This window comes from Phytophthora parasitica, assembly GCF_000247585.1.
Source record: "Phytophthora parasitica INRA-310 unplaced genomic scaffold supercont2.50, whole genome shotgun sequence".
NCBI lineage: Eukaryota > Oomycota > Peronosporomycetes > Peronosporales > Peronosporaceae > Phytophthora > Phytophthora nicotianae.
This window is the reverse complement of record NW_008649036.1, coordinates 266,570-277,439: the sequence shown is the minus strand read 5'-3', so window position 1 is coordinate 277,439 and position 10,870 is coordinate 266,570. Positions and strand designations below refer to the sequence as shown.

Genomic DNA, 10,870 nt, shown 5'->3' with positions numbered 1-10,870 from the left:
ACACGCAAAAACCATCAGCGTCATCCGAGCTCGAGGTGAAGCGGAATTGGTCTGCGTCGTCGTCGCTCAGCACCATGGTGCTGTCCTAGGGCAATTCGTCAACACTCGCAGAGCTCTCTTTGAACGACGAGCTCATCGTCCGGTGCGAGGACGAATTAAGATCTACCAGAGTCAATATAGGACCTTCGATGCCTTTTCAAGTTGTCGAACGCTAGATTGCAGCTCTCCAGTGTCTTTGGCCTCTCGAATGGAGAACTTAGTAGTGTAGGGTGTCTTCAGACTAAGGCTCGGCTAATAGTAGTTATTCCACGAAGTAGTCGGCCACAGCCGCGTATCGGATTCGGCAGGACGCATTCCCATGCCTCCTGCTCACGGTCGGACAACAAACGCAAGCCTTAGCGAGGCCTCCGACGAATGGCATGAGAGACGCGTACGGCATCGACAGCCTCCGCAGTTCATCGCACGTGTCGAACACGCCGCGAAGCACCACGTCGACGATCCGTGGCGCGGAACAAGCACGAGAAGAAGTGCTTGCGTGACCCGCTCGAAACGGCGGAGTCCGTGCCGGCGTGCAAGAAGGACGTCGTAATAGTGTCGGCAAGCCTCTACAGTAGGTTCTCTACCGTGCTGCCCGTCGCGACGATGCTCGGCTGTCCATTAGCGACAGCTTGTCTGGCTTCGTGGAAGTCTTCATGCTCTGCGACCTCCTCGAGCGACCGTCCTCGTTTACGTCTGTAGATTTTCAGGTCCTCCTGTGAACGCACGAACTTCCAGTCTGCGGGTGGCAGACACGGTGCTGTTCGTCGTCTAGAAGCGCTTCAAGTCTAAGCTACACCACATCGTGATACTCGAGCTTCTGCGCGGCTGTGAGCTCGATGTGATCGCAATAGTTCCTCGGCAACGGGAAGCGGCTGGACGACATGAAGGCAAGGTGCCAAGTGACCAGCAAAGATCCATCCGCGCCGGCGCGAAGACTTGAGCCCAAATGCATATCTTTATACACGACGAGAGCCACACGTTGGAAATAGAGACCTTCGTGCAGCCCCATGTAGTACATACTGACGTAGCGGTGTCAGCAATACCGCGGTCACGGGCCTCATTCTGAAAGGGTTGGATACTCCTGCCCCGGGCACTGCACCAAGCAGCCGGATACGTTGAAGATAACGGCCAGATTGCGCGTCAAGCAGCGATCACGGCGGATAGCGGCAGTCACCAGCGCTGTGATGAGGAACGCGACCGCAAGGCGGGACGACAACTATCGATAACCGGAGACCCACTGCTCGCGATCGTGAAGATAAAGTTGGAAACTCACACGTCACTCACTGATGACTTATCCTAAACTGCTTATATCCCTAACTGGCGAGACTGTACTCGATGCATTTCGCGCATGACCGAATCGTTTTGCTGTACTTGGCTGCCGATAGACACGGCTCGCTTCAGCAGCACAGCGAGGGCGTCTGACGCGGATTTGCCCGTCACTTCGATCTCCTCTTCGTACGGCGATTCGCGCCAGTGCTCGACTGTTTCAACGTCGAGGGCGTAGTCGTCCTCCTCTTCGGCACTGGAGCTGAACCCGTTGATGTCGCTCAAAGTAGAGGCGTAGCGGTCCATGAAGTCACGCCCGACCCAACTCTCGTCTAGCGTGGCGTCGGTAGTGCGTTCTCTACCGGCTTCTTGAACCGCATCCGCCACAGACGCGGTGTCCGTCTTGTCATCGCGCCACCAGTCGCTCTCATCGACCTCGGACGCGCTAAGCGAGGCCATGTATTGTTGCTGAGCCACCGCTGCATCCAGCGCGCCGGAGTACGACTCCAACGCTGGTCCATGGAGATAAAAGTCCGCGACGACGGCGTATTCGGCTTCGCACGGCCGCATGCCGGTCATCTGCTGCGCTTCGAGCACGCAGTTCGGACAGCAGACGGCAAACGCACACGGACGCTCTGAGCCCAGAAACAACCGCTTGTTCTTGGCCGAGCACTTGGAACAGATCGCCAAGCCACACACGCGGCACGCGCGCAGACGCGTAGACGCGAACAGACGCTTGCTACGCTTTATGCAGACGGAGCACACGGCGTCCTTCGCGAAGGCTTCGTCCTGGTACACTGCGTCCAGATTGTAGCCGGATACCGCGTTATGTCTAGCCAAGAGTGTCAACTTCTTGGCTCCCGCGCAGTCGACGCCTTTGAGGATGCCACTGATGAATGACATGGACGCGAGCGGTACGACGTGCCTTGGCAGGTCTCCGAACAGGTCGAAGGTGCCTCGTACCATGATATCTACGAAGCCCGGCGTGGTCTCTCTAAACAACCCAGCGAAATGCACCTCCCCGCGTATCACGTCGTTTCTCCTGCGGTCGAATGGCGGACATTGTAGGATATCTACCGAGTGCAGTACAATGTACCCAAAGCGCTGTTCGTTGGTGTCTTTTTCCACTCCCATCGCCTCTAAGTAACAAGCATCACGGGGCGTCGTAAGCGGCATCTTCTTGAGTATCCACTTGAGTCCTAGGAAATGCAGCGGATCCTCGGGTGCATCTAGCTCCAGTACACGTAGCAACCCACAGTCGGTCGGTTCGTGCTCGTAGGCCATCGTCGTCTGTGTTTCCTCTTGTGTCGTACTAAAGTTGCCATACAACAAATCCTCAATCGAACCGGGTACTCTACCCAGCGCGATGATGCTGTCGGGTACATTACCGAGCTTCGCCTTGGTTTTCTGCGCTCGTCTTCGTCGTCTGTACATTTTCACTTCATCTTGTGACCGGACGAACTTCCACGCTGCCGGATCCAGGCGCGGTTGGTGGTTTGCTTTACGCACAGCGTATATTTCTTCGTCGGCGAGTAACCCGTCGATCCTCCGACGCACTAGCGATCGGTATTCTTCAGTTTGTTCGATGGAGACGTTCACCTGTCCGAAATGGTCTTTCGGGAGCGGGAATTTGACGCTAGAAGCGGTGGAAGCTCCGGAGCCCGAGTGACATGATTGCATGGCGACGTTGATGTGAAGGAGGTGCTGGGAAGCGCTGGTTGCACGTACCAACGACTTAGAAGTTTGGAACGGTCTCCGATTGCGGATTTCCGAAAAATGGGGACAGTCTCCGATCGGAAAAGTGGGTTTTGCTTTGATGTTCTGTAGTACGTCAGAGGAAGTTGGCGAGTGCCAGTCACGAGTTACCAAGGCAGGATGGGTAAGCAGCGCTGACAGGAGAGATCGGCAAGAGAGAGTCTCTCAGAGACCGCCAGGTAGTGACGATGCAGGATAATTCCAGTTGGCAGTGCTTGGTAGTGTGGGATTCAATGTTGTTAAAAAATATTATATTAACCTTTTGAAAATGATATCGTGGTAGGATGGGACTTGTCTAAAACAGTATTTCATTCAATATTTAACTAAAAGAGGAAAGAAAAAACCTTACAGTTAAGATCTTCATACATGATAGATGATACGCCATTACTCTTAGAAAATATGCTGTGATGCAGGTTTTGAATCACAAGAAGAATAGACACGCAACGGCGTTAATTAGGATTCACCACACCCTGAGGTTGACCCTCCCAGCTGCTGCTCAGACCGAGCCTGGAGTACGCAAGAAGAGGCCGAGAGTGTGCCGCAAAGCTAGGACCTCACTCCCAGCTCAAGTTCCTTGACGCCTGTAAACGAGCGCTGTATGCGTACAGTTCTTCATTCAATGTATCTTCAAGGTCTGCACTTGTTGTCGTCTCCAACTCAGTGTGATCTGGTCAGACTGGTACGATACTGATGCATCATCGAGCTCCAATTTCTGTTCTACAGACCACCAGCAACCGCGACTGTATCAGAACTTTCGTCTACAATATCATAGTTCCATAGTTCCGTTCTTCAGCATTTGCGGTTACTAGAGCCACTACATGTATAGTAGTTCGGCAATCTATGATGCCATCCTAAATACTGGAATGCTCGAACTGAACTCGACATTTCTACTTGAAAACGAGCACTACCCATCGAGACATCGAGCACTGGCAACGAAACGCTATCAGCTGGCACGCTCAACCTCGCATGTCAGAGCACTTCAACGTGACTTCGGGGAGATACAGCGCTGCGTTCCTCAGTATACACAACGCTTTCGCGTCGGTGTGATCGCCAGCAGGACTCGTGGACGGCTTTGACGGGCATTACTCGCCGTCTCCAAATCAAACGCCCGACACCCGTCTGTTTGTACATGTAGAATCTACTTGGTGTAAGTTTCTTGTCTTGAAATGACTATGTGCTGGTAGATTCGAAGTCGAAGTTAAACGCAGCCCATCATTACAAAGCTTCATCCTCGAGTGCAAGAGTCTTGTTAACCTAGTTGGCAAGACTCTTGACAGGCGATTGCCGCAATCCCAAGGCAACCTATGCTACGTTTGTACATGTACTTTTGACTTGGCATGATGCCGGTTGACAGCTGACTCAAACTGCTGCATTCCATCCAGATGTGCCCAAGCGCGAGCACACAACAATCATTGCTAATGGTAATCCGCTGCCAAATGCACCAAGGACAACTCGCACTGCGGTCTGTAGCCACGCAACAGCAACATGTCAAACGTGTCAAAAACCTTGTCATAAGACGCGTGACAGCGATAAGACCCTGACTCACAATGCCGTTCTAACAACCTCCGAACGGGATCAAGATGTGCACTCGTGTGGTCGACGAAGGGATACAGCACGCGTCGAGCGTAACGCTGCCCGTCCGACCTCTTGCCGTCACTGCTGGCAGCCAGGAACGGACACGTTTGGATGCAGCACTCTCCACCTTGCCTAACTTGTCGCTTTGGCAGCTTTACTAACACCCTCTGGTCCACCCACCAGACGATCCAAATCCTCTCGGCAGTAGCAGCAGGCAGCGATGTCTTCGCCATGGTCATCTATCCACTATTAGGAGGCACATCTCGAAGCTCAAAGCTCTATTATCTGTCTTACCTGAAGTTCGTCAACGCACAGTCCTTGCGCGGCAGCACTTATCAACGCGAGCGGAAGCGCATAGAGTCATAAAGGATGGCAGAACCTGTACGACGAGCGACAGCGCCAGTGCCTCCAACTCAGGAGGATGACGCAGCCATTCAGTCTTTTCCGAGACGCGCGACGGCCCCGGAGGACTCAGACTCGCGTCGCAATCGGCATCGGTACACTCTCTTGGAAGCGAAATCGACATCCATGCCCTCGCTAGCTCGAGATACCCCGTCCGTGTCGTCGTCCAATGCTGCATTGGAACCGGGCAACGTCGAAGGATTCCGTCACTTAGCACACAGTATCGTGTCGCGTACTTTGGCGGTCGAATGTGAGTTCGATCGCATGGGACGTCCCGAACAGGACGAGCACGCGTGGAAGATGCTCAAGAAGCAGAACCGCCTACGGGTCTACAAACGTAAGGCGCAGCAAACGGCTCAATTGGACCAGAGTCGCGTTGGTGGTTCGTCCAAGAAACCGCCCATGGTGATTTGTGTAGGCTCCGTTGAGGGCACAGTGGAGGATATCCTGTACGGAATGCACGCCAAGACCCGCAGCGAGATGGGGGCGACCATGACGTTCATGGGGAGGAGTCCACTCGACTGCGACGTGCTCGCCGTACTGGACGGCGGGTCCAGGCACGACCCGTTCCGTCAACTGTCCATCAAGTACCTCCTAGCTGAGACGTTCGGAGACGCACGAGTCGTGAACAACCGCGACGTTTGTACGCTAGAGTCCATGGGTTTCGGACATGATTCGAGAGGTAAACGCTACGGCTACTATCTTCTTCGAAGCGTGGATCTGCCGGAATGCTCGCCGTTACCTGAAGACAGTGGCGTGGTTCGAGCTAGTGTCACTATGTGCTGCATCTACCGCCAAGCTCAAGGTTCCGTCAAGGTCTATAGCAAGGCGATGATTGATCTGGGCGGTTCCTTGCCTGGGTTTATGGCGTACGACGCAGCCACAGAGCTGTTACTCTCCAATGCCGAGGCGATAACCAGTGCCACCGCCAAACGCCTGACCGTGTTAGCGTTACAGAATTACCACACCAGAAAGGCTCAAGAACCGGAGGATTTAACCTCGTCCTCCGAATCGGAGCTGCTTTTGAGCGGCTCTCGATATGCCAAGTCATTTAACTTTCGCAGTACCAAGTCCGTCTCCACGGTGGAACCTTCTCACACGGTCGAGGAGCGGAAGATGCCGATCAAACCTTGCAGCGTATGCGGCAAGAAGCCCAAGATGGCCAAGCTCGTTCGCTCCACACATCGCAATTGCGGTGTATGCAACCAATGCGTCTGCACCAAGTGCAGCATCAAGCAGAAACTGTACGCACGTGCGGAACCTGTCACCGTCCCATGCTGTAAAATGTGTATCCTCGCAGCCAAGCAGCTGAAAGTGGACCCACGCGACGTGTTCCCAATGCTACCATGAACTCGTAACAGTGTTCATACTGTCAATGTTATCAATATAAGTCACGTGATGCCTGTTACACTAATTCATTTGCAAGGGATCCATCGCTTCGTATCGAGTGATGCTCGAACGTGCACCATGTGGAGACGAATTTCCGTGTCGTCAAACTGAAAGGCCTCGCGTGCTTTGGAGTTGCCCTAGAAGGTGTGGCTCGAATCAACTTGTCGTTCACCCAGAGCCAACAGAAAACCGGCCGCTGCAGAATGTTGCCAAAAGCTTCTGTGTCGGTGTCCCTTACTTGTACTGTTCAAGAAATGGCTCTGCCGAACAGCTCCAGCTGGTAGACGACATAGGAAAATGCCGTAAACGAAAACGATAGAGAGGATCCCTTCAATGCATTTCAATCGAAACAACATGTGACGATCATGTGGACGCAACCAGTGGGGAGTGGACGGTCCTGCTGCTCAAGCCGAAAGTGAGCAATGGGCGACTAGCGCCTCCGGCTCTGACCAATTTGGTGGAGACGGCATCTTTCCCGCCTCACTGTTCAATTGTCTCTCCCCCCGTCGACATTCGCACCATGGCTGGATCACACGCTAGACGAGCAACTACACTACCTGACGATGGTACTCCCATGGATTCCAGGCCGAAAACGGTCGACCGTCGTCCAACTGTACCGGAAGATCACGACTATGACTCGAAAGTACCTCAACCAAAGAAATCGACGACACCCAAGTTGTATCTGAAAGAAGGAGAGGCCCAAGCGTTCCGACACTTGGCGCACAGTATCGTCTCCCGAACTCTAGCACACGAGTGTGAGTTCCGTCAGCTTGGATGTCCTGAACCGAATAGCAAGGAGTGGAAGCTGCTTAAACGACAGGACGACTTGAGTGTCTACAAGCAGCGAGGCGGCAGCGACTCCAAGACGTACACGGTCAAATGTGTGGGCTCATTGGAAGGCACTTTAGAGGACATTCTCTATGGTACACACTCGAAGAATCGCGAGGAAATGCACGCGACCGCCGCGTATTTACACAGTAGCCACATGGACTGTGCCGTGCTCAACGTATTGGATAGTGGGACGGACGAAGACCCGTACCGCCAACTTGCACTCAAGTGGTTCATTGCTGAGACTATCGGTGACGCACGATTAGTAAAGCACCGTGACTGGTTCAACATCGAGTCGACGGGTATGGGCACCGACGCTTGGGGACGTCGCTACGGCTACTTCCTTGCCAAGTTTGCCGATCACCCGGGATGCCCTCCGATGCCCGAGAACAGCGATGTGATCCGCGGCAAGATGGCTATGTGCTGCATTTACCGTCAAGAAGCGGGATCCAAGATCGTCGATGTGTACGCCAAGGGGTCAATCGATCTAGGCGGTGGAATGCCGGCTTTCATCACCAGCAGTGCATCGTGTTCCATGATGTTTAATATGGCGGTGTCCATGGAAAGCGCTGAAGCGAAACGTCTTACAAAACTCGCTCTTCAACACGCTCAAAGGGAAGCGAAAAAGACGGAGAGGAAGGATGAAGCGGATTATGAAAATGAGATAGAGACGTCACAGAAGCTCACGACGGAGTCGGTTTTCGACATGCTGGCAGCGTCTGTGATCTCCTCGTCGACTACATCATCGAATGAGGGAAAGATTAAGGCACCGAAGACGTCCAGGGAGCCGTGTCATGTGTGCGGCAAGAAGCCTGCCATGTCCAAACTTGTCCGGTCTTCTCATCGCAAATGCGGTGTCTGCAAGGAACGGGCGTGCAGCAAGTGCAACATCAAGCGGAAGTTGTTTGGCCGAGCGGGTCCAGTCACGGTGTCGTGCTGCAAAGTCTGCATCCTCGAGTCGAAACGCCTTAGCATAGATCCACGGGAGCCATGCCCAATTCTACCGTAAAATTGTCTGTTGATAATAATGTCTTTGTCGACGTTGTGCTTCTCGCGTATTGTTCCAGGAATGACTTCTACCTCCGCAATGACCGCTTCAGAAGCTCCATATTGATTCTGCTCCATGATGAGCTCTCCATGCTTAATTCGTGTTTGGATACCGAAAAATGAATAGGCTGAAAAAACGATATAGGTATGAAAGCAAAACTGCAAACCTGGTCCCATACAAAACCTAATTCAGAAAAGTCAAGAGTGAAAATGGTGTAACATAAATAATCGAATTTTTAAATTTATAAAATAACGTTACAAAGCCGTGCTTCACCCGAAAGCTCTGAAATTCAGCAAAAAAATTCACTTAATGTTTCGAAGGCCTGGAAGCTGCAGCATCAAATCCTTGGTACACGACCATGGTTTCTTGATTGCCGCCGGAGCAGATCAAGCAACTCTTGTTTTAAGGATTTCTAAAAACCAAAATATCATTTCAGGACCTCTGATATAAATTTCAGAGATTAAGACTAGCGTCGTACTTCGAGATATTCAACAAGCTTTGCACCAAATAAAAGCTTACCAAAGTAACTAAGGAATATATGACAAGGCTACAAAATTCATTGGGTCATTGGTTTCGGAGATATTGGAGCGATTCTCGCAGCCATTTGAGGCGTTTAGAATTCTAGACTGGTGTCTTTTTCTATGATTCCAAACTTGCTGCGGGAATCACTCCATTGGCCACATATTCTATAGACAGTTCTTGCATTTTGGCTTGGAATTATATCCAAAATGAGTGACAGGGAATATGTCCTGACTGGAAATACGTCCGACACTGATACACCAACCCCACGACTCTCTATTAATCCCTCATCAATACCTCGAGCCGATTTGGGGCTAACCAGTTACAAATAGAAAACCTGTTTGAAGTAAGATGCACTAAAGCATACAGAGAGGTTTCTTATACTCTATCGACGTGGGGCAATAGTCATGCGCTTGCCACCATTAGCGTTTGGTCCAGCGAGGCCCATATCCTCCAGGAACTTGTCCATACGTGCCGATTCCTTCGCCTAACATCAAATACAGCAAAATAATCAATCTTCAGCCAACACAAAGCCCTCCATCAGCATCGTACCTTCAGACCCGCTAGTTTTTCCTGCTGCTCTTCTTGCTTGCGTCGACGCGCTACGTCTCGCTGAGCCATGCGGCGTTTCAGATCCTCATCCCCTCCACGTCCGCCCATCAAGAAGTCGTCGCTTAGATCAAGACCGTCCCGAGCTTCTTCTCGGTCTCTCGCAGCGCCATGCAGCTTGTCCGCCAGCTGGTGTCTCTTGTCAATCTGCGCCTCTCTTCCCGTCGCTTTTGGCGCCAGTTCATCCATCACTACGTCACGGTATTCTCGTTCTCTTTTGCGCTCCAACTTTTGACGCTTTCTGTGTTCTTCCCTGTCATCTTCATCCTCTTTGAACCGACGTTTGGTCCAGTTTGTGTCGTCCTCTTTTTTTGGTCCCTTCACTTTGTCATCTGATGTCAACAGGTTTTTCTTCTTTGTGGCTACATCCACCGAATCTTTGGCTGTCGCCAGCTCAAACTTCTCCTTCTCTCCCAGTTTGGCTACAAACCCCCATTGATGACGCGTCCGCTTGGTTTGCTCTACTACAGCATCGGGGAGCCCTTCATAGAACATTTTGGATAACTTGCCGCGGTTCCACTTCCTGGCAAACTCGTCCGTGAACAGATCCATGGCCTCGTCCGTCGACAGATCGTCGACATATTTGTTCCTGATCACAAATAGTGTTACTACTACGGTGAAATTTGGTCCAGACAAAATGACCACGCACTTTGTTTGCGCCAGCCAAACTCGGAACTCCTTCTGGAGCAGAAAATAGTCCTCTTCTGTTATCTTTTTTGCTCCCTTGGGCAGTTTTGACTTGTGTCGGGACGAGCTCTCGTTGTCTCTGCGGCTCGATTTGCGACTCGGAGACTTTCTAGTGTGCTTGCGCTCACTGCGGTCCTTGGCGCCTGCATAAATGGGTGGAAGAAGAGGTTAATCAGGAGTACGGAACAGATTATGGAGAAGGTGACGAACGATGATCTCTGCTCATGTTTGTCCAAAGTCGAAATGCAGAATTGAGTCACTCAAGTGAGGAGTGACATTTATTGGATTTTGTACTACAAAATTTGTAGCATTTTCAATCGGGTCTGTCCGAAAAAAAATATGTGTAAATCCGCCATCCCGGCGGCGAGAAGGTACTATAGCTCTTTCAACATGTCATCGGATATTCGTGACTGCATCTTGGCGACATAATAGTGATTTACGCCACATCTCCGCGGAGGCGGAGGGGTTATAGGAGTCGTTCATTCGAAAAAGTGTGGACAAAACTACCAATCTAATCGAGATATAAACAATATCACTTTTAGAAATGCACCCGAGAAGTTGGTCGTGGGTAATGCCTGCCCACTGCTGATAAACTCGATTTTTCGCCACTATCCATAGAACTCTAGGGTTTCTTTATTCGTCGTACTTCTACACTGTACAAACAAAATTAGGATGTAATGACTCTATAGGGCTAAATGTAGTTTTTAAAGGGCTACTCCGGCACGAAACGTGGCCAAGTCTACTCTATTTGTC

The 10,870-nt window shown here is 51.5% G+C and overlaps 6 protein-coding genes across 11 annotated transcripts in view; 2 read left to right on the top strand and 4 right to left on the bottom strand.

Moving 5' to 3' along the window:
- Window positions 1-829: 829 nt before the first annotated feature.
- On the bottom strand, window positions 830-1,057 carry PPTG_15599 (hypothetical protein; the record flags this gene model as incomplete). Its single annotated transcript, XM_008912859.1, has 1 exon — window positions 830-1,057. The coding sequence occupies one exon, from the start codon at window positions 1,055-1,057 to the stop codon at window positions 830-832; it is 228 nt and encodes a 75-aa protein (XP_008911107.1).
- A 287-nt stretch (window positions 1,058-1,344) lies between these two features.
- Window positions 1,345-2,985, bottom strand: PPTG_15598 (hypothetical protein; the record flags this gene model as incomplete). The annotated part of the gene is made up of 1 exon (XM_008912858.1): window positions 1,345-2,985. The coding sequence occupies one exon, from the start codon at window positions 2,983-2,985 to the stop codon at window positions 1,345-1,347; it is 1,641 nt and encodes a 546-aa protein (XP_008911106.1).
- Window positions 2,986-5,004: 2,019 nt separating this feature from the next.
- On the top strand, window positions 5,005-6,442 carry PPTG_15597 (hypothetical protein; the record flags this gene model as incomplete). Its single annotated transcript, XM_008912857.1, has 1 exon — window positions 5,005-6,442. One exon carries the CDS (start codon window positions 5,005-5,007, stop codon window positions 6,385-6,387), a length of 1,383 nt encoding a protein of 460 aa, XP_008911105.1. The 3' UTR covers window positions 6,388-6,442.
- Window positions 6,443-6,946: 504 nt separating this feature from the next.
- On the top strand, window positions 6,947-8,293 carry PPTG_15596 (hypothetical protein; the record flags this gene model as incomplete). Its single annotated transcript, XM_008912856.1, has 1 exon — window positions 6,947-8,293. The coding sequence occupies one exon, from the start codon at window positions 6,947-6,949 to the stop codon at window positions 8,261-8,263; it is 1,317 nt and encodes a 438-aa protein (XP_008911104.1). The 3' UTR covers window positions 8,264-8,293.
- Window positions 8,294-8,927: 634 nt separating this feature from the next.
- On the bottom strand, window positions 8,928-10,366 carry PPTG_15595 (hypothetical protein). Of its 6 annotated transcripts, XM_008912851.1 has the most exons (4): window positions 10,328-10,366; window positions 10,080-10,260; window positions 9,374-10,019; window positions 8,928-9,308 (listed from the first exon to the last, which is right to left on the bottom strand). In XM_008912851.1, the coding sequence occupies exons 1-4, from the start codon at window positions 10,341-10,343 to the stop codon at window positions 9,207-9,209; spliced, it is 945 nt and encodes a 314-aa protein (XP_008911099.1). In that variant the 5' UTR covers window positions 10,344-10,366; the 3' UTR covers window positions 8,928-9,206. The 6 variants fall into 6 exon arrangements, with proteins under 6 accessions (XP_008911099.1, XP_008911103.1, XP_008911098.1 ...); XM_008912855.1 differs by having other exon boundaries at window positions 10,080-10,366; XM_008912850.1 differs by having other exon boundaries at window positions 9,374-10,260.
- Window positions 10,367-10,739: 373 nt separating this feature from the next.
- PPTG_15594 (hypothetical protein) overlaps window positions 10,740-10,870 on the bottom strand; it is a gene marked incomplete at its 3' end in the record, with an annotated part of 2,415 nt that continues 2,284 nt past the window's right edge. Inside the window, exon 2 of the mRNA XM_008912849.1 lies at window positions 10,740-10,770. Within this exon, the coding sequence (XP_008911097.1) occupies window positions 10,740-10,770 (31 nt within the window). The remainder of the gene's footprint in view (window positions 10,771-10,870) is intronic.